The following is a 20,297-nucleotide window of genomic DNA, read 5'->3' as shown; positions in this document are numbered from 1 at the left end:
CACGGGGTCTAGCCGTCCCCTTTTTGGGTGGAACCCATAGTCCCGATCTGGGAGACAAGGCTGTACCCCCATGTTCACTGAGCATCGTTCACCATTGCTGAGAGGCAGAAACAACCTAATGTCCACAGACAGATGACTGGAGAGAGGAAAGGTGGTCCACACGTAAGCCAGGGAGCCAGGCTTCTGGCAGGGAGGGGCTCCGGCCACTTGTCACAAGGTGGAGGACACCGTGCGGAGGGAAGTCAGTGCAGCACCGTACCCGGTGGCTCCACTACCTGGAGCTACGTTGCGTGGTCAGACCCAGAAGCAGAGAGTGGAGTGCTGGTTACGGGGTCGGGGAGGAAGAGACATTGGTGGGGCGGGGGGTGGTGCTCATTTGGCCTCAAGCGTCAGTTACACACGATGAGTAAGTTCCGATGTCCGCCGTACCACAGAACACCTGTTGTTAATACCACTGAATTGTGGACTCAGAAACGTGAGAGACTAGATGTCATGTTGGCATTCTTATCACGAAAAAAAAGGGACACCAGGAAACTTCTGGGGGCGATGGATACGCCCACTGCCTTGTGCTCATGGGCTTGCAGGTGCGGACCTGTGTGCAGACCCATCAAATCGCACACAGTGTGCTCGGGGTTTTCTATCTCGGTTATGTCTCAACAGAGGTGTTTAAAAAACAAAAAAGAGTGAGGGAGAGCTCCGGCTTGGACAGCCTGGGTCTGCCTGCCACGTGCTAGCTCAGGCTCGGTTTCCTCTGGGCAAAGACAGAAGAAACGAGGGTGCCCCTTTCGCTGGAGGACGGAGATGTGGCCGCCGCGCATAAGCCTCGTGTATCGTCCGCGCGGACGCTGTTACAGGCTGACAAGTGCTCCTCTCCTTTTTTTTCAGCTCATGCATGAACAGATTCCTGATCAATCATGTGTTCTCAGGCCAGAGATCAAGTCTGCTACGTAATAAGAACTGCCAGATTTTCCCCGTCACACACTCCACGCGCCATGGCCCTGTCCTCCGCAGCGCTTTGTGACGGTTGTCATTTTACACAAATGCCCGTCCGCTCCGTAAGAGCTGTCTTCCCTTCCAGACGGCAGGCGGTGCCCGGCACTGCCCGCGTCCCGCCCTGGGTCACCGTGGCCTTCCCATCCCCCAGCCCAGCGCCGGCAGGACAGGCGCGCTGCGCACCTGCCCAGGGACGGGTGTCGGCGCACAGACCTCCAGCATCTTGCGTCTCTTCTCAGCCTCCCCTCCATTGCACGGAGGCCCCACGCTTTCTGTGATCTTCCAGATGAACTTGTGAAAGATTCCGCAGCCCCGCTCCCCATCATGACTCGTGTTTTGATTAGATAGTACAAAGTTCTAATTACAAATTAATCGTTAAAGAATTAGCCTTAGTCAGAACATCTCATCGTAGTTCCCGTCTCAGTCACCCCTCACTGACACACCTGCTTGGCACATTTCACCGTAGGCGGGAGCCAGCCCTAGTGGTCTTCACCTCACGTTGTTCACTCTGACTTTTAGGACACTACACGCCAACTCTGGGTTCTTCCTTGCATCGATGTCCGTGAATTCCAAGGTTTGATATACGAATGCAATTTTATAATATGATTTAAGTATGTTTTATTTACAGTAAACATATCGGGGGCTTATCTAGGAACACCCCAAGCTCACCACTGCTGCCTCACATCTGGTGAGGCCTCTTGTGTAGGATTGTGTCCCGCAGCATGGTTTCTCTGTTTTATGGCTTTCCCTAAATGATTTCCACTGTGAGGGTCATGCTCCGAAAGCCCTTCTCCTCCTTGAAATGACAGAAACAGCCACCTGTTTCCATTTAGTTCTTTTATGATTTCATTTTTCAAGCTGAACTCCATAACCCCCTTGGAACTTACTGGAGTCTATGCTATGAGGCAGGAAAAGGTCCAACTTAATACGGTGTTTCGAAACAACCGGTTCTCTCAGCTCCTCTCGGGGGTGATTTCCGGCTCCGTTCATTGGCATTTCTACTTTTGCCACAGAGTCAAGACTCCTGCCTTTGGGTCTGTTCCTAAACCTGTAGGATCGTTCCAGTGGTCTAGCTCCCCTCTGACGCCAAGGTATGTGGTTCTCATGTCTCCTGGCTGCCTGGCGCGGCTGACCACAGCCGAGGGCAAGGGCTGCTCCCTTGTCTTCTTTTCTGGAGACCTTCCTGCCAGTTGTGCGGCAGCACAGGTGACGTAAGCGCCGCGCATCACTCAGGACGTCAGATGCACATTTTACAGATGAGGAAGCTGAGGACCAAGAGCAAAGACACACACACGCTCCAGGTCTCCAAAATACTATGCAGGGCCGGAAGCTCTCAGATGGGGCAGAGCCCACAGCGGGACCCTCTGTAAGGTGCCATCCTACCTGAAAACCCCCCGTACCTAGGGCGGGTGCGCCACCGCCTCATCCTTGGCCTTCCAACCTGTGGCATCTGTTACTGTAGGTGCCGCTTTTAGACTCTCCTCTGCTGCTTTGTGTTTGGTCTTACGCTTTCCACTTAAGAGTGTGCCTTCACATTTTCCTGCTGGAGACCACATCTTTCTTTTTTCTGAGATAGGGAATTCCCATCCTGGCCTCTGTTTGAGTTACCCAGCGTGGTGATCGCGCCTCCTCAAAGGCACCCTTGCGCTTGTATTTCTTTGCTTGTCAGAGGCTGTGCGTCTTCTCTGTATAGATGCACACACACGTCACTACAGTGATCACTGCAGAAGTTTAATAAAATTGTAGGTCTGTTTTATTAGCATAAAAAAGTGATCCTATTATTAGCTACCATGTTAGTAGCTTGGTCGACACGATTTTTATTCTTTTTAACTGAAGCGCATAGGGAAGAAATCATTTTGATCGTGAAGTCACGCAGGTGGGTAGTTCGGAGTTGGTCGTGACGACATCCCGGCTGTATTTCATTAATTAGCATCTGGACTTTCAGGGCTGATGCTGAAAATACACAAATTCTGTAGGTGATGAAGTTATTTTTTACTTTTTAGAAAAAGTTACGGGAACAGAGAAAGTGCTGTCATACAAGGTGTTGAGAGAGATCAGAGCTTTGAATACTTCTCCTGCTCAACTTCCATCCCTTTGTAAGTGGCACAAGGCACCGTTCCGTTCAGGGAGAGGAAGCCGGGAGCCTGGGGAGTGAGACCACCCTCCTTTAGACCCTCTTGTGCGACTGCCTTTTCCTTATTCCCCACTACCTAGACTTGGGGGCGGCTGACACGTGACACAGAGGCTCGTTCGGGGCAGTGCCATGCCCTTACAGCACTTCACCTTGGGAGTTGAGACTTTGGGTCCCAAGCCCCCACCCACCGTCAAGGAGTATCTGCCATCTGCTCAGCCACATGCTGGCCCCTCAGCGTGCTCCCTGCCAGACGGAGGTTTGGGACAACACCTGTGCTGACGACCCGGACCCTGAGGTGCTAGCCCCCCTGAGGCTTTTGTCAGTTCATAGATGGGGCTCCACTGACAGTCTGGGCAAAATGGGCGACTCACCTGCAGAAAATGCCCCGATTCCACTGATTTTTTTCATGTCTGCGTAGGAAGAAAAAAGTTGCCTCCTTCCCGAAGATCAGTGAGCTTCCAGGCTCCTTGAATTCTTGTGTGTGAGAGATTCTAAATCGCCTCTTCTTCTTCCTCTCTTATTTATTTATTTGACAGAGAGAGAGAGAGAGAGAGAGATCACAAACAGGCAGAGAGGCAGGCAGAGAGAGAGAGAGAGAGGGAAGCAGACTCACTGCTGAGCAGAGAGCCAGATGCGGGGCTCAATCCCAGGACCCTGGGATCATGACCTGAGCCGAAGGCAGAGGCTTAACCCACTGAGCCACCCAGGCGCCCCCTTCTTCCTCTCTGATACTGCAGACTGGCTACTACTGGTTGTTAACCAAATGATGTTTGAATTTTAGAAGTCAAGCGACTTAAAGGCCCATTTTACTAAATTTATGAAACTTCCTCTCTACTCTCATAATTCCAAAAGCTTTAATAAATATACATATGTGCTAGGATTTGCATTAGGTTTTTTTTTTCTCCTCCTTCTACTTCTATCAAGTGCTTTTATTAAGCCCTTTTAGCACTATTTAACTTTCAAGCTAAGCATGTATTACTTTTAAAAACTAATTGGATAAAGATGTTCAGAGCTTGAAACACGGGAACCTTGAAAATAAAATGTGGACCCACGACTTAAGTAAGTAACTATCTGGAAGATTTTGATGTATTGCTTTCCAGCCGAATTCATTTGCTTCTCTTAATGCTTCCTGAGTGTTTAGTAACACAAGCACCTCTCAGCTGCTTTTTTGTTCATCCAACATAAAGAGAGCATTTCCTATAGTAAAATATTCTTAAAAACGTGTGTGTTTCATGTGTTCCATGTGACGTATATGTTAACAATACAAAGACTGAACAGGACATCAAAAATCAAGATGCTTCGCAGGGCCCTCAGTCATGTGATCATTACAGCCCCGTGGTGGTGGTTGGGGGGGCGGAAACACCGCCAGCTTCCAGCTGGGGAATCCCACCGCCCAGGGGTGGGAAGGAGCCTGGGGTGCTTACGATCACAGGCTTGGGTGTCATTTATCAGCTGTGCCACCTTGAGCGCAACAGCGACTGGGATTCCTCAGGCCTATCACATCAGTGTTGGGGTCCTCAAGGAAAAGAATAAAAATGTGACTCTTGAAAATGTTATTAAAACGTGCAATCTTGTACCTAGATTGCTCTGACCTCCTGCCGCAAGCCATGGAAAGGCCCAGAAGCTTGAGCTGTATTTACTTGCCTGAAGACAATCTGTCCTCGCTTGGGCAAGTGACTTGACTTCCCTTCATCTGTAAATGGGGCCAAGAGAAGACCGACTTTGGGGTTTGGAGGCTCACACAAGATGGTGCGCTGCAAAGCATTCGGTAAGCTGCCTGGCGCACAGCGAGGGCTCGATAAATATGGCCTGTCCTGACTCCTCAGAGTCTGGCAGCTGTGGCCGGTGTCATTGGAGCTGCTTCCCAGAGAGGCTTACTCACATCCATACTTAAGAAAATTACACCTGCAGCCTCTCCAGCCTACCTCACTTGTTCATTTAATGAGCACCGACCGAGTTCCTGCCAGATACCACACGCCACAGGAGACCCTGGTCTCCATTCTCCCACCTCGCTTCTGAAAGCACAACACAAATGTCCCCGCCTCTGGGAAGCCTTCCTAGGACTCCAGGCGGACTCACTACTGCCCTGCTGCGTAACTGACTTTGGACACGAATGGGGTTCCAGGAGAAAGGACCCCTCCCCACCCACCCACCATGTTCATTTCTGTATCATCAGTGCTTTCCGGGCTGTGGAGAATAAAATAAGTAGATGCTCAGTAATGTGGAGTTGACTGAAAGTGCGCTTGTTTTCCCATGAGGACGGTAGCTGCCTTCGCCAGCTCTCCGGTTGCCGAAGCAAGCCAGATGTGTGCCGGACAGTTTGAGTCCTCTGGAAACACGTACGAGGTGGGCTCAGTCAGTCTCGGTTGTTGTGAGTGACTACTTTGTCTTATAACAACTGAAATTCTCTATTATGTTACCAGATCACACTCTTCAAGCCCCTCTCTTTTGCTAATTAAAAAAAAAAAAAAAATAGTATGGCCACATTGGGGAGGTCCTTAGGGAACATGTCCTGTATCAGGAAAAGTAGTTAAGCACTGGGGTCCTAAAGGAGCCTGGGAAAGTCTAGCCAGAAACTATGGAGTTGGGTTGTATTATCTATATAAAAACAGAACTGGACTTGGCAAGTTTTGTCACATCTTGGCTTATTAAATCCATTCATTGAGAATTAATTTTTCCAGATTGTTACTTCATAATAGCATTCAAGTGTCAGAAAATACCGTGACCAGTCAGTCCTCGAGACAGGTTGGGAAAGTAAAAGGCGGCAGGTGAAGCACCGTCTCCCACACGTTTGCTCAGCACTTGGTAATTTACAATGAGGCAGCTTGCACTGTCATTATCCCTCTGCTAAAACAACCCCCTGAGGCAGGTGGGAAGCCGGATGCTAGCCTCTTTGCATAGGACGGGACACCGAAGCAAGGCTCCACTGGGAATCCGAGCTGTCACACATCAGACTGGAATGGTCCGCTACCATGACCATCACCCTCCCAGGATCTCTGGAGGGCCTGTATCTTGTGGGTATCTTCAGAAAAACGGTCCCATCTTTGCATTGGTCTTCCCAGAGTATTCTGGTCTACGGAGCGTGACCCAGGCTACAAGGAATGTCATGGGCACCTGGGCGTTAGCAGCTTTCCATGAATTCCCAGCCTCATCCTCTTGTGCGCTATGATGTGTGCTTTCACCGGACATGCCTTCATGATCCCGTAGGGGAGAAAGGCACCTGTCCCCTATGCAAGGTGTCATGTTCACCTTCCTGGGACTGACCCAAGGGCCCCAGGGACTCTGAAGCATGCAGCCCTCTAAGCAAATTTCTGATTTAACCCATCTGAAATCCCAGCACTGCAGACAGGAGGGGGACGCTGTGTGCAGGCCTGTTTCCCACACAAGCAAGCCCCGGGGAGGAGGAGGGCCCATTTACCTATGTACAGGCCTCACCAGCAGTGGACTCCGGCAGCAACTTTACTTCCATCCATTGTGTTATCTGAAAAAAGAAACCTCAGCTGGCCTGATGGGGAGCCTGTTGTGTGGGCAAGATATAATGGCGAGGCCTTTGGAGCGCTTTTTCTGTCTGCTCTGGTGTTTACAGGCCCCGGGTGAGGCGCCTGGACCAACCAGGACCCTCTCCTCCCAGAACCTCCATCCTCAAGGCACCCCCTCCTCGTTCACAGATTTCTGGTACTTGAGTCCATAAACCAGGTCAAAGAATTCTCCACCGGAGTTGGAGGTGGTGGCTCTGGGAGGGCTGCGCACCCTCCCCCGACCCATCCATCACTCCCTTTGAAGACACACAGCCCAGGCTCAGGGACGGGGACAGAAACATCCTGAGGAAATCACCACTCTAAGTGGCTTCTAAGCCTCATTTCCCCAAGGAAATAATCAGCACCTCTTCCCCAAGACAGCTCCAGGTGAGCGGGAAGGAACACCTTCCTGTCTCCGGCGGGAAGGCGTTGCCTGACCGCCCAGCGCCCTCGCTTCTACTGTCACAGTCCTCCGAACCCACGAGGTGGCCGGGGCAGGTACGACCCCCCCCCCCCCGGCCGCCAATCGACGCAGGGCACACCGAGGCCCGGGCGCCCGCTCTCCTCGCGGGGTCACCCAGAGAGCAAGCACCCGGGAGCCTCTGCCTGCGCGCCCCGAGCTCGCCCCGCGGCACCGTCAGGTCCCCCGAGTGAGCCCGTCCGCGGCGGCGGCCACATGGCCTCATTGTCCCGGGCGGGCGTCCCGCCGCGCGGACGCGGGCGTTCACAGCAAACCGCAGTCCCGGCCGCTCGCGGAGCGACCCCGCCGGCCGGGCGCGGGGACGCGGCGAGCCTGGGAGCGCCGGCAACAAAGGAGAGGAGCGCGCGCGGGACCCCAGGGGGCACCGGCCCGGGGGGCGGCGCGGCCGGCCCGAGCGCAGGGGCACGGGGCGGCGGCCGGCGAGCAGGCGGCGTGCCCCGGCCCGGCCCTCAAAGCCTCCTTTCTTCTCGCGCGCAGCGAGGCGGCTCCGGGAGATCCGGGAGGGGGCGCAGCTCGCCGTCCCCGCCGGCCGGTCCGGGCGCGCCCTCCCTCCGCCGCCAACCCCACCCCGAGAAGCGCACAAAGAGCGGCGGGCCGGCGGGCGCACACCTCCCGTCGGGGCGGGGCCGCGGGAGGGGCCGGCGCGCGCTCCGCCGCGCCCGCCTTAAAGGGCCCGCCCGCTCCCGGCGCGCACCGCGCATGCCCGACCGCGGGGCGGGGAGGGACGGGACGGCGGCGCGCGCACGCCCGCACCGCTCGCCGGAGCCATGGCCGGCGTCCCCGCGGAGGCGGCGCGGCGCTCGTGCACGTGTCAGCGCCCGCGGGGGCTCGGCCGGCGCGCGGGGCGGGCGCAGGACCCCCGCGCCGCACATTCCGGAGGTCGCGGGCCGCAGGGCGGGCCGGGCCCGCGCTGCGGCGGGTGTCTGGCTGGCCCGGCCGCAGTTTGAGGGCCAGTTGGACGAAGTGCTGCCCAAGGGGCACAAAGCTGCGGGCGCGCGGGCGCGCGAGAAGCGATGCGGGCGGGCCTCTGCCTTTGTGTCTCCTGCGCTCCTGCGCAGGTGGACAACCCGCGCCAGGAGCCACTTGGCCCGTGCGCACCCGGACCTCGAGTCCCGCTTTCCGGGCCCGAGGGCTCGGGCCGCCCTTTGCGGCAGACAATAGACCCTTCTCCCAGTGGCACCGTGGGCTCTAGGGGTGGTTTATTTGGGGACGCTAACGGGACTTTCTCAGGACCGCTCTCTTAGAGCCCGGCCGCGGGCATCCGAGTTGGGCGCGTTTTCTTTTCTCCATCAGGCGAGGGGGGAGAGCTGGGGACAGACTGTCCTCGGCCGATAGGTACGCGCGAGTGTCCCGAGCCTGCCGGTCCCGCATTAGACAACAAAGAGAGGCGTTAGCGGCGGCGGGGGAGGGGCGCGGCCGGGAGGAGGACGGGGCGGGCTGCGGCGAGCGCGGGGGTGGGGGGCGCTCGCTCTCGGCTCGCCCTGACCGCGGCCTCCGCCCGCCCCCGGCCCGGCGCGCGCCAATCGCCTCCCCCAGCGATAGTGTCAGTAGCATTGTAGTGTCAGCTCCCGCCGGTGACGTTGCGCCTCCCTCGTCCCCCTCCGGAGCCGTCTGGCTGCAGAGGCTCAGTCAAGAGGCGGGGAGGAGAGGAGGAAAAAGCGCTGAGTGAGGGCGGGCGGGCGGGAGGGAGGGAGTGGAGGAGCCGGGGAGGGGCTCCTTAAAGAAACGCTGCTGTCGCTCGCCTGCTCGCTTCTCGCTCGGCATTGTGGCCAGCCAGCCGGGCACTCGGGGGGCACGCGCGGCTGCCGCTCGAGCTTTGCCCCCACCCCACCCGCCGGCAGATCTGGGGTGGGGACCCAGGCGGGGGCTCCTGCGGCCACTGCCCGGCGCCGATCGCACTGAGCGACCCACTCCTCCCGGCGCCGAGAAAGGAGCAACGGAGCCCTCTGCAGCCGGCCGGCCTCCCCGCCCCTGACCACTCGCTTCCCGGCTGCCTTTGTGGCCGCAGCTTCTCGCCGCCGAGCCGAGGGCCGGCGGGGGCGCGGCGCGCACGGCCGAGCGATGCCCAGCTCCCTGTTTGCAGACCTGGAGCGCAACGGCAGCGGCGGCGGAGGGGGAGGCGGCGGCGGCGGCGGTGGTGGCGGCGGCGGCGGCGGCGGCGGGGGAGAGACCCTGGATGACCAAAGAGCCCTGCAGCTCGCGCTCGATCAGCTCTCCCTGCTGGGGCTGGACAGTGACGAGGGCGCCTCTCTGTACGACAGTGAGCCGCGCAAGAAGAGCGTGAACATGACCGAGTGCGTGCCGGTGCCCAGTTCCGAGCATGTCGCCGAGATCGTGGGGCGGCAAGGTGGGTCCGGTGGAGATGGGGAGCTGGAAGGGAGAGGGTCTCGGGCCACCGCCCCGCGGGGAGGGCGCGAGAGGGTTCGGGATCCGCGGCGCCCGCGAGCCTGGAGAAGAGAGGAAGAGCCGCGCGATGGGCCGGCGCCCCAGACAAAGAAAGTGCAGGCAGGCTGTCTCCCGGAGCCGCGCCGCTGCCACGGCGGGATGCACTTTATCCTGCTAAAATCACTGCCTTCTCCCCTAGCGCCCCCCACCCAGCCCACCCCGGGAAATAGAATTTAAATATAAGATGCTTGGGGGAGGGGGCCTTTGATCGGTCCTTTGGGAGGGGGAGGAGGAGGAGTGAGCATCGGATGGGAGGAGGATTCTGGATTTCTGCAAAGCGGAATGGAGCCCAGAGGAGGAACAATGGGTCCCGGGACTGCCCCCTCTTCTCATCAGTACCCCAGTTCTGGGAGGGTTCACGGCCCCGGCCCTGTTCCTTGAACCCTTTCGCCGCGCCTTCAGGGCGGACGGCGCGCCCCGCTGGATCCTAGCGGCATCTCCCCAGCTGACTTTTCCCTGGGATTCTCGGGTTTGCTCGGGACGACTGCAGTCACTGGGGGAGGACTGGGCAGCCAATGGGCTGTTCCTCGAGCGCCTCGCGGGTGGAACCCGCTTCCCAGCCCGTGGCGTGGCCCAGGGTCAGTGAGGGAGCCGCCCCCTTTCCGCCCGAAGCGTGTCCTGCAGCCCCGCAGCCCAGGACGCGGGCGGTCCCAGGTCTCCGCGGTTACCCCGGGATAATGGGCGTGTCTGTCTCTCTCTCCCACTCCCTCCCCTGCACCCTGGCTCCCAGGTTGTAAAATCAAAGCGCTGCGGGCGAAGACCAATACTTACATCAAGACCCCGGTTCGCGGGGAGGAGCCTGTCTTTGTTGTGACGGGCAGGAAGGAGGATGTGGCCATGGCTCGGAGGGAGATCATCTCTGCCGCGGAGCACTTCTCCATGATCCGCGCCTCGCGGAATAAGAACACGGCGCTCAACGGCGCAGTGCCCGGGCCGCCCAACCTGCCTGGACAGACCACCATCCAGGTGCGGGTGCCCTATCGCGTGGTGGGGCTCGTGGTGGGGCCCAAGGGCGCCACGATCAAGCGCATCCAACAACAGACGCACACGTACATCGTGACGCCCAGCCGCGACAAGGAGCCCGTGTTCGAGGTGACTGGCATGCCTGAGAACGTGGACCGAGCTCGCGAGGAGATCGAGGCGCACATCGCCCTGCGCACCGGCGGCATCATCGAGCTCACAGATGAGAACGACTTCCACGCCAACGGCACGGACGTGGGCTTCGATCTGCACCACGGGTCCGGCGGGTCCGGCCCAGGCAGCCTCTGGAGCAAGCCCACCCCCAGCATCACGCCCACCCCCGGCCGCAAGCCGTTCTCTAGCTACCGCAACGACAGTTCCAGCTCGCTCGGCAGCGCGTCCACAGACTCTTACTTCGGCGGGGGGACCGGCGGCAGCACAGCCGCCACCCCGCGCCTGGCGGACTACAGCCCCCCCAGCCCCGCGCTCAGCTTTGCCCACAACGGGAACAACAACAACAACGGCAACGGATACACCTACGCGGCGGGGGAAGCTTCCGTGCCTTCCCCCGACGGCTGTCCCGAGCTGCAGCCCACCTTCGACCCGGCTCCGGCTCCCCCGCCTGGGGCGCCGTTGCTCTGGGCTCAGTTCGAGCGCTCCCCCGGAGGCGGCCCTGGGGCGCCGGTGTCGTCGTCCTGCTCGTCCTCCGCGTCTTCGTCCGCTTCGTCGTCCTCCGTGGTCTTTCCCGGGGGCGGCGCCAGCGCGCCCGCCAATGCCAACCTGGGGCTGCTGGTGCACCGCCGGCTGCACCCGGGCGCCAGCTGCCCGCGCCTGTCCCCGCCCTTGCACATGGCGCCGGGGGCGGGCGAGCACCACCTGGCGCGCCGGGTGCGCAGCGACCCGGGCGGAGGGGGCCTGACCTACGCCGCCTATGCCAACGGGCTGGGCGCGCAGCTGCCCAGCCTGCCGCCGTCGGACACCTCCGGCTCCTCGTCGTCGTCCAGCTCCTCGTCCAGCTCCTCCTCCTCGTCGTCGGGGTTGCGGCGAAAGGGCAGCCGCGACTGCTCCGTGTGCTTCGAGAGCGAAGTGATCGCCGCGCTCGTGCCCTGCGGCCACAACCTCTTCTGCATGGAGTGCGCCAACCGCATCTGCGAGAAGAGCGAGCCCGAGTGCCCGGTCTGCCACACCGCGGTCACCCAGGCCATCCGCATCTTCTCCTGAAGGCGGCGCGCCTGCGCGCACCCCGCGGGGGCCGAGGGGGGCCCCTCCCCTCCAGCCTCAGACCCCCGGACCCTCGCCGCCGCCGCCGCCACCACCCGGCCCGCGCCCGCCCGCCGCCTCCGTGCCCCACCCCTTCCTCCCCCACCCCCGCTCACACTCTGAGATCCGAGAGGAGCTTGGGAAGCTGTAGTATCCGCTCGTTTTTTAAAATTTTTAATTTTTAAACAAAGGAACTTGCCAGGATATCTGCATCAAGAGTACTATAGCCCGGGAAGCCCCCGAACCACCTGAAATGCATGCTCTATAAATAATAGGAACGGCGACACTCTAGTAATGATAGTTTGTACACTGTACTTCATAGGAAGCTTCCAAAAGAAGAAAACCCCACAAGTTTTCCATTTTCTTAAAGTAGGAGAAAAAAAACGAACAATAATTATTATGACGAAGAGGATAATAATAGTGCTTATGGGATGTGTGGACTGTTTTCGTGTGTTCCCCTTTGTGGCTGGGTTCCTACGATGCTTATTCTAGAACACAGTGGATCCTTTTTGAATGTTGTGGAAGGGCCAGGAGTTCCTGTGAAACCAGGATACTGCAGCTTTATAAAAGTTAAACAAACTGTAACATATCTCTTATATATTAAAAACGTTTAAAAGTTTTAAAGAGAAATTGCATTAATACAGATTGAAGTATTTTATTCTTTTTTGACTTGAAAAATTATATTTCATATTGCAAAGATGTTTACAAGTATTTTAATTTAAGTTCAGTGAACTTTTTGTAGCTGGGTTAAATCTTTTTATTTTAGTATGGCCTTATGGCAAAGAACACTGTATTATTTTAATAACCACACAATCGTGACGGAATTACAAAACCATAAAATGTGTAATGTTTTGAACAGTATTCTGTTGGGATGGAGATTTTATAGGTTCAGACAAATCTAGAAATGCTTCACCCAGCATATTTTCTATTCAGTGATATAAAGCATATTTTATTCTATATTATTACAAAAAAAAACCACGGAAATGTATAAACATGTCAAAAGGAACTGTTGATGCTTTCTAACATTTGTATAAATAGAATTCAGTGCAAGCTACAAAAATTCTGTTGGGCCACTATAGTTTTAGTATTTCTATTTTAATACATTTGTTTACCACTTGTTTATGTATATGTAGGTGATGTTACTTGAGCTTAAATGTACTTTACTGAGCAAAGTTTAAAAAACAAAGTATATTTTATTTTATGATAAAGGGCCTTTAACCTCATGGTCAAATACTAATATTATATTTGCTGAGACAAGATTTGAAATTGTATCAAGAGTTTTATTTTTCTGACATTTAAAGTTCTACATAATAAAGGTAAAACTTAAGGAATGGTGCTACTTCATTTTTTAAGTATTTCTATATAAATAAAATATTGAAGAAAACCTATCTTGTGTGGTGAGTTGGTTTTGTTTTACGCCCCTTGGAGTCCTCCTGTGTAAATCACTCATAAGCGACTAGTGAAAATGTATACGTTCCAGGCATATGATGTTAGTATTTTATCAATGGAATGAGCTTTCCAGATAGGTCGGAGTTGTGTTGAGTGGGATCTATAGGCCACGGGCAAGGGTATTTTTTAAAAATTGCAGTTTCCTACTGAATCAGGGCTTGCTTCTCCCTGAGACACAGTGGGCGCGGTGCCTGGGGCCCATGATACCTGCCGGGGTTTGATGGGGAGGCCCAGGAAAATGTTTGATTTCTTTTAAAATTAGAAGAAAGCAAACCCAAAGGAAATGAAATTATTCAAAGGAAATGTTTTAATTTTCAGGTCCACAAGAACCTGTTCATTAAAATCTGCCTAAAACACTAAGAGAATAAAATAATTATTAGAGTATTTAAAGTGATATCAAAAATCAATTCAAATATCGATATTATTATGCGGGAAGAGGCCCACGAAAGCAAAAGTGCCTGGGGTCCAGCAACGTTAGGATCCCACCCCACGTGGCCCCTTCAGGGTAGAGGGGGCCTCAGGGCTGTGCCTGCTCGCCTCAGTTTCCACGGAGGGCCACTTCCTTCCGGGAAGCCACGCAGTGACTGTCTCTGCTTGCAGAGGGCCTAGCTGGATTTCAGGACCTTCTTAAGAGGCTTCCGCTGGGAGGGTAGGCTAATTGGTGTTGACAGGCTGAGGGTGTTAACCGTTTGTTGTTGTTTGAGACAAGTTTTTGTTTGCTTTCTGGCAGGCTACACCTGCTCCCTGGCTGTTGGGTTTTGTCAAGCAGCAGCGCCGCCAGCTTTCACTTGACCTGAACTCTTGTCTTCTAGAGAGTATTTAGAAATGACCAGAGCACGCCACTGAGTTTCCAGCTCACTCTGCCAGCCGAGCTGCCCCCGGAGAGCCGTGTCTGCCCTGGAACGTGGCAGGCTTTTGTTTTAATCTGCGCCCATGGGTACCATTTAGCAGGTGAGGCCAAACAGTGGGCCATGACCTACATGGGTGGGTGGCGTGTCTTTCCCTTCCATATTAATTTTTGTTTGTCCAGAAGCGCCGTCACGTCGTAGACCCTGATTTGTTTGGTTGAAATGCCGCCGCGTGAAGGCAGGAGGCAGGAATTCGGGGCGGGAAGGGAAAAAGGAGTGGCCCGGCTTGGGAAATTTCTGGCATCATCTCCAACTCTGGAACGTTCCCAGGAGGTGTTTACCCCCTTTCTTCTCCCTCAAGGACTGGAGGTTGGCCGAGGCCTGCCGAGCAGCGACATCCTAGTCCAATCCCACCTTTCCTGTGAGCTGTTCTGAAATGCCTAGAACAGAACCAAGATTCTTTTTACACTTACGACTTTAGCCATGTAACTTCGCTTTTCTGCCTTAGCAGAATGATGACAGAGAAGGCAAGCAGAGAAGAAAAGCTTTGACTTGAGTTTCTCATGGGCTCTTACCCAGAGAGAGATTTTGTGGTCCATATGCTGCTTTGGGAAAAAGACAAAAAAAAAAAAAAAAAAAAAAAAAGTCAACTGGAGGCCGCTGACATCTCCTTGGATGGCCTATATTTCTCTGCGGTGAGAGGTTCCCTTTGTTGACATGAAGTTCGGGGATGTATTATTAATAAACGTTGGTTTCTTAGGAGAAAGAGCTTTCTCCTTTTAAACTGTTGGCTTTCCCCGCAGGGCAGGCCCTTGTCACCCACACAGGATGTGGAAAATGCTAGTGGTATTGAATGGCATTAGCTTCAAATCCAAGACCCACCTTCTGCCGCATTCCCTACGTCCCCCGAAATGATGAGCGTCCGGGTGGCGCCTGGCCATGGAGCTGACAGCCCTCCCGCTGGGCAGGTGAGAGATGCAACATTCCTGCTGCCAAATGGGCAGCCCCTTCCCTCTCTGCTTTTATACCCCCCCAATCTTTCTGCAGCAACAAAATGCTGGCCAACGGGCATCTCTCCCTCCCCCCACCAAGCCTCGCCCTCATTGATGTGCACTGGTAGTTCTCAACTGGGGGCTGATTTGGCACTCCCCAATTTAGGCAGTCTCTGGGGACACTTTCGAGTATGACAACTGGGGTTAGTGCTCCTGGTGTCTAGGGGGTGGTGACCAGGGATGTTCTTAAAAGACCTACAAGGCACAGCGAGGAATTACGCCGTCCAGGGTTTGAGAACCCCCCGATGTAGACAAATGTTAACAAATGTTAACTTCCCTGCTGTTGATTCGCTGCCTTGAAATCGGTGATGTTCTTGTGATGTTTAAATGCATCAAGACTGACCCTCGGCCCTGTTCTGGGATGATCTCCCCAGGGTAGCTCCAGGGATGTCAGAAATATGGGGGGAGGCCCTGGCTGATGCCTGTGGCCGGGGGGGGGGGGGGGGGGGTGAGGAGAATGAATGAAGAACTCCTCTAGTCACCGAAGAGGGGCAGGGTGCACCCGACTAGTAATGATACGTTCCCAGCACTTTCTCTCCCGGCGTCTCCTGTGCTCCTTACCACAAGCCACGCGGGAGGTACCACTGGCACTTTCCTGGGCCTGTTTGCGGTGAAATGAAAATACTCAGAATGCAGTCAGGGAGCATGAAACCTGGGTTTTCTCACTGCAGCCTGTGCCCTTGCTGCCTTGTGAGGCTGAAATCGCGTTGCGGAGCATTCTGGGAACGGATCGGGTACCTGCCGCTGGCTCCTCCCGTTTCCCGATTTCCTGGGTCCCCCTTATCCGGCCCCAGTTGGCTCTTGGGAAAACGCTTCCTTACGGTCAGTGACTTTCAGAGATGAGGCCAGCCAGAGCCTTTATCTCTTAAGCCTTATCTTTCCAGGGAGTGTGGACAAATTGTCCCCGTCTCAAGAGGGTCCTGAGCCCGCAGGCCGGTGCAGCGCTGGTACGAGCTGTCCTTAAGGCTTCGTGGGGACAGGGGAGCCTGGGGGGAGGTGAAATTTGTGTGGGCTTCCATCCGCCTCACCTTCAGAAGGTCATTCCCCCCGTGGGCTTGGGGACAAGGGTCCTTGTAATGCGGAGTGTTGCCTACTGTTGACCTCCCTCTCCCGCCCAGATCCAGTCAAAACCTGACCTTGTCCCCACCCCTAGGAGGGTAAAACCCTCCTACTTCCCGGGAAAGGGAAAGTGGGGCGGGGGAGTTAGGCATCCCTTGGGTGATGGCAGCCATCACTGTGCACACCCAGCCCAACGGTGGGTAGGAGGAAACCCATTTCAAAGACAAGGAGACTGAGTCATTGGGACGTTAAATGACCCTCCTAAGGCTCAAGAAACACTGGGCTGGGATTGTACCCTGGGCCCATCTGAATCCAAAGTTCCCATCCTGACCCCTTCAGAAAAATGGCTTTGACAGGAGGTGTTTTCCGAAAAAGTGAGCACTGGTTCATCCCACAATCGTCAAGCATGGGGAGGGTGGTTCTTGCTTATTGATAAGCGTGATCGATTTGAAAGATGCAACGAGGGCCTCGCGGCTCTCCTGACTCCAGGCCACGCGTCCAGGCTGCGGCGGGGAACCACGGACACCAACAGCGGGTCATGTGCGCGCAAGGACCTTTCTGTGTCGTGTCTCCTAACGGCTTGTGATCCCTGGGCTGTTTTGTGACCAGTCCGATAGTGAACATTAAGCTAATTCTGGAACATAGTCTTCCCAGGTACACCAAAAAATATATATTTCATGAGGATAAAATGAGCACAGAATACTCTCAAAAAAAAAAAAAAAAACAAAAAACAAAACTCCATAAAAATGTCACCTGAACTAATGGAGACAATGGCAAAAAGACCCCAAACCCTGACTGAGAAGTAAACTGTAATCAGCTCTTTGGTTTCCAGAATGTGAAGGTCTTTGTTTTCTCGCATTGGCTTCCTTTTTCTAGGGCATTTGCAGGGCCTTTAGAATGTTGGCATGGCCTGAGCTGGTCTGAGAGGCGAGGTGCTGCTCCCCTTGTCCGTCTGGACTGTCCGTCCCATTCGACACAGTCCGACGACTGTGTCGTCACGGGAGGTGTGGGTGCGACAAACAGCAGCTCTGTGACTCTGCTTCTCCCGGGGAGGACAGATGGTTCCCTTCCTTCTGGAAGGATCAGACCTGCTGAGCCCCTCTTTTGGGCTTTAGGGCACCTTGTACCTCCTTCCACAGCAGCACAGTCGTGTGTTGACTTGTCTTTCTGCCCCACTAGGCTGAGTATGCCTCGGGGGCGGGGGTCTTGTCCTTCCATCTCTGAGCCCCCAACACCCGACCCAGAGCCCACAAACGTACCCGGAGCACTCTTGGAAGATGAGTGAGAAGGGGCTGTCTCACTTGAAATAACCTACCTGCCCATGAACAGAGGATTTGTTTATTCATTCTATGACCTGTGCATTAGTGGAACTCTACGTGCTCCGATAAACAGAAAAACCACCTTGATATCTGTAGAGGTGAAACGCAGAAGGTTGGCTTTTGGAAAACGCAGTTTTGTGTGCATAGAAAAGCTTCCGAGGCCATCATGATAGGCAGCCTTCGAGCCAGCCCTCAGTGATCCCCACCTCCTGATGGTCACCCCTGGGGTGATGGTTGGACTTCGCGACCTGCTTCTAGGGACCAGATCATGGCCCAAGGTATGGGATATGACTTCTGAAGTTAGGTTATAAAAAGACTGTGGCTTTTCTGTTGGTTTCAATCTCTCGGCTGGTTCACTCCAGGTAGAGCCATGTCCTGAGGCAGCCCTCAGAGAGAGAGAGAGAGAGAGAGGTCCAGGGGGTGAGAAACCCAGGGGGAGCCTCTAGCCATGAGGAACTGAGGTTCTCAGCCCAGGAGCCTGTCCGGAACGGGGACCAGCCTACAGCCATGAGAATGAGCTTGGAAGCAGAAGACTCCCCAGGCTGCGTCCGGAGATGAGACCACACTCAGGCCACGACACGCCGACCACACCTGAGCGGAGACCCCGTTGGAGATTCCCAGTGACGCCAAACCCTGACTCCTGAACCACAGAAACTGCGGGACAGCAAACGCATTTTGTAGGAAGTGTCCAAGTTTTAGGGCGAGTTGTTAGACAGAAACAGAACTGAAACAGACTGTACAGATATGCAATTAAGTGTTGAACAGTGATCATCCTCAGAGGGTAAGATGGATGTTTGGGGGTCATGACAGAGCGCTGGCCCTGCCACTCTGTGTAATGTGCAAAATTACTCAACTTCTCTAGGCCTCAGTTTTATCATCTATGAAGTGGGGGTTTTAATAGTAATGTTGTTACTCTTAACACAGTCGCTCTGAGGAGCATTTAGGATAATGTGTAGCAAATGAAAGGGCTATCTATCACTATCTATTAACCCATATGTTTCATAAATCGATTTTTTTCACTTTATATCCTCATGACCTTTAGGTCTTTTTCCTACCATATAATTCCATTATTTTCATAGGTCAAAAATAATTTGAAAAATTCAAAGTGGGATGCATGAGTGGCATCCGTCCACGTTGCCTGGACCAAATCCTCCATATGGGAACCTTTGGATGGACACTAGATCTCTAAAAGCGGGGCCATTATTTTATTTTGTGTGGGAGACATTCAACTTTTCAAAACGCTTCTATTTAAATGGCCTCACGGCAGTCCCCAAAGAGGCAGACAACGCGGATATTATGTCCTCCTTTTACAGCCCGGGAAACAGCACCCCCTTGCCCGATGCGGGGGTCAGTGGTGAGGTGGAGACTGGAGATTTCTGGAAACCAAGATCGTCCTCACCACGCATGGGGCAGATCGGTGGAAAACTGCCTTTACAGAATATCCGAAGTGGCTCCTGCGTGTTAGGAGTACGTTTAATACACCGCTAGCCAAAAACACCTCACCCTCTCACCCAGGGAGTTTGAGCCCCGTCAAAAAACCTATTTCTCATTAAAACCATGATGGCATTGCCGTAACGTTCCTTTGTAACTCAGGAGGCACTTGGACAGCAGCGCGCGCGGCCCTGCAAGGAAACGATCTCTGGGGAGCTCCCTACAAGCAAGACTCTGATACTGGGGGTTACTGGTCACAGCCACACCTCTGGGGGGACCTCCGGATGGGCTCATTCATCCGCACTTCCTGCTTGGCAAACTGCCTCGCCCCTTGAGGTGCCTGCGTGAGAGGAACCTGGAAAAGTGGTGTAAAATAAAAATTCCCGGATCCAACCCTTGAAAATCAGTACCTTTGGGAGGGGCCTGGGAGTGTGCATTGAACAAAGTCCCCACGCCCCCAGTTGGGGGGTGAGCTCGAGATGTCAGTATAAATCTCGGATCACCCTGCAAGTTGCCACGGAAAAGAAGGAAGCCTTTTAATTTGTACTGATATTAAACAATCTCTGATATGTATTATTAAGAGAAAAAAAATTAAGACGAATGATCATATGTATAGTATGCTTCCGTTGTATTAACGTGTCTGTGGAGACCTCCGTGCGAGTGTGGTTGTGCGAATAAGGAGTGCTCCTCCAACATGGGAGGCTGGGGTCGGCCGTCGGGCTGGGGAGAGGCTCATGTTTTGTTGTATATCCTCTTGCAACGCTGGCATCTTTTTAAACAATAAGTGTTACCCACTCAAAACTGTTTTTCTCTAGTTGATGAGGTGTCTGTGTCGGTTCACAGACTGTTAGAAATGCACACACCGACTGGGGATATGGACGGTACAGAAGCTGTGTGTGCGCGTGACGAAGGGGTATGTGCAAACTCTCTAGGTCTTTTCTTCCTTAAAGACTTTATTTTTCAAAGATTTTATTTATTTGAGAGAGACAGAGTGCACAAGCAGGTAGAGCGGTGCAGGGAAAGGGAAAAACAGACTCGCCACCAAGCAGGGAGCCCGGTGCGGGGCTCGATCCCACGACCCCGGGATCATGACCTGAGCTGAAGGCAGAGGCTTAACCGATGGAGCCCCCCAGGTGCCCCTACAGACATTGTTTTTTAAGTCATCTTTATGCCCAGTGTGGGGCTCGAACTCACAACCCCGAGATCGAGAATCGTGTGCTCTACCGACTGAGCCGGCCAGGTGCCCCCAACTCCCTGTACCTTCTTGCTAAACTTTGCTGCGAACCTAAAATGACTCAGAGGAATCGTCTGTAAATTTAGAAACATTTTGAAGTGCTAGGTGTTGTAA

General features: G+C 54.6%; 1 protein-coding gene and 1 long non-coding RNA gene across 2 annotated transcripts; one reads left to right on the top strand and one right to left on the bottom strand.

The window, feature by feature from the left end:
- Window positions 1-1,894: 1,894 nt before the first annotated feature.
- Window positions 1,895-7,395, bottom strand: LOC132029057 (uncharacterized). The gene is made up of 3 exons (XR_009407674.1): window positions 6,546-7,395; window positions 3,499-3,643; window positions 1,895-2,946 (listed from the first exon to the last, which is right to left on the bottom strand). It is a non-coding gene; the product is annotated as an uncharacterized LOC132029057 (long non-coding RNA).
- A 1,444-nt stretch (window positions 7,396-8,839) lies between these two features.
- MEX3B (mex-3 RNA binding family member B) lies at window positions 8,840-13,179 on the top strand. Its single transcript, XM_059418460.1, has 2 exons — window positions 8,840-9,473; window positions 10,302-13,179. Exons 1-2 carry the CDS (start codon window positions 9,188-9,190, stop codon window positions 11,750-11,752), a joined length of 1,737 nt encoding a protein of 578 aa, XP_059274443.1. The 5' UTR covers window positions 8,840-9,187; the 3' UTR covers window positions 11,753-13,179.
- Window positions 13,180-20,297: the final 7,118 nt, after the last annotated feature.

The sequence above is a fragment of the Mustela nigripes genome, chromosome 13 (genome assembly GCF_022355385.1).
Source record: "Mustela nigripes isolate SB6536 chromosome 13, MUSNIG.SB6536, whole genome shotgun sequence".
Taxonomy (NCBI): Eukaryota; Metazoa; Chordata; class Mammalia; order Carnivora; family Mustelidae; genus Mustela; species Mustela nigripes.
The sequence above is the reverse complement of the archived record's forward strand: the minus strand, read 5'-3'. Positions and strand labels throughout refer to the sequence as shown.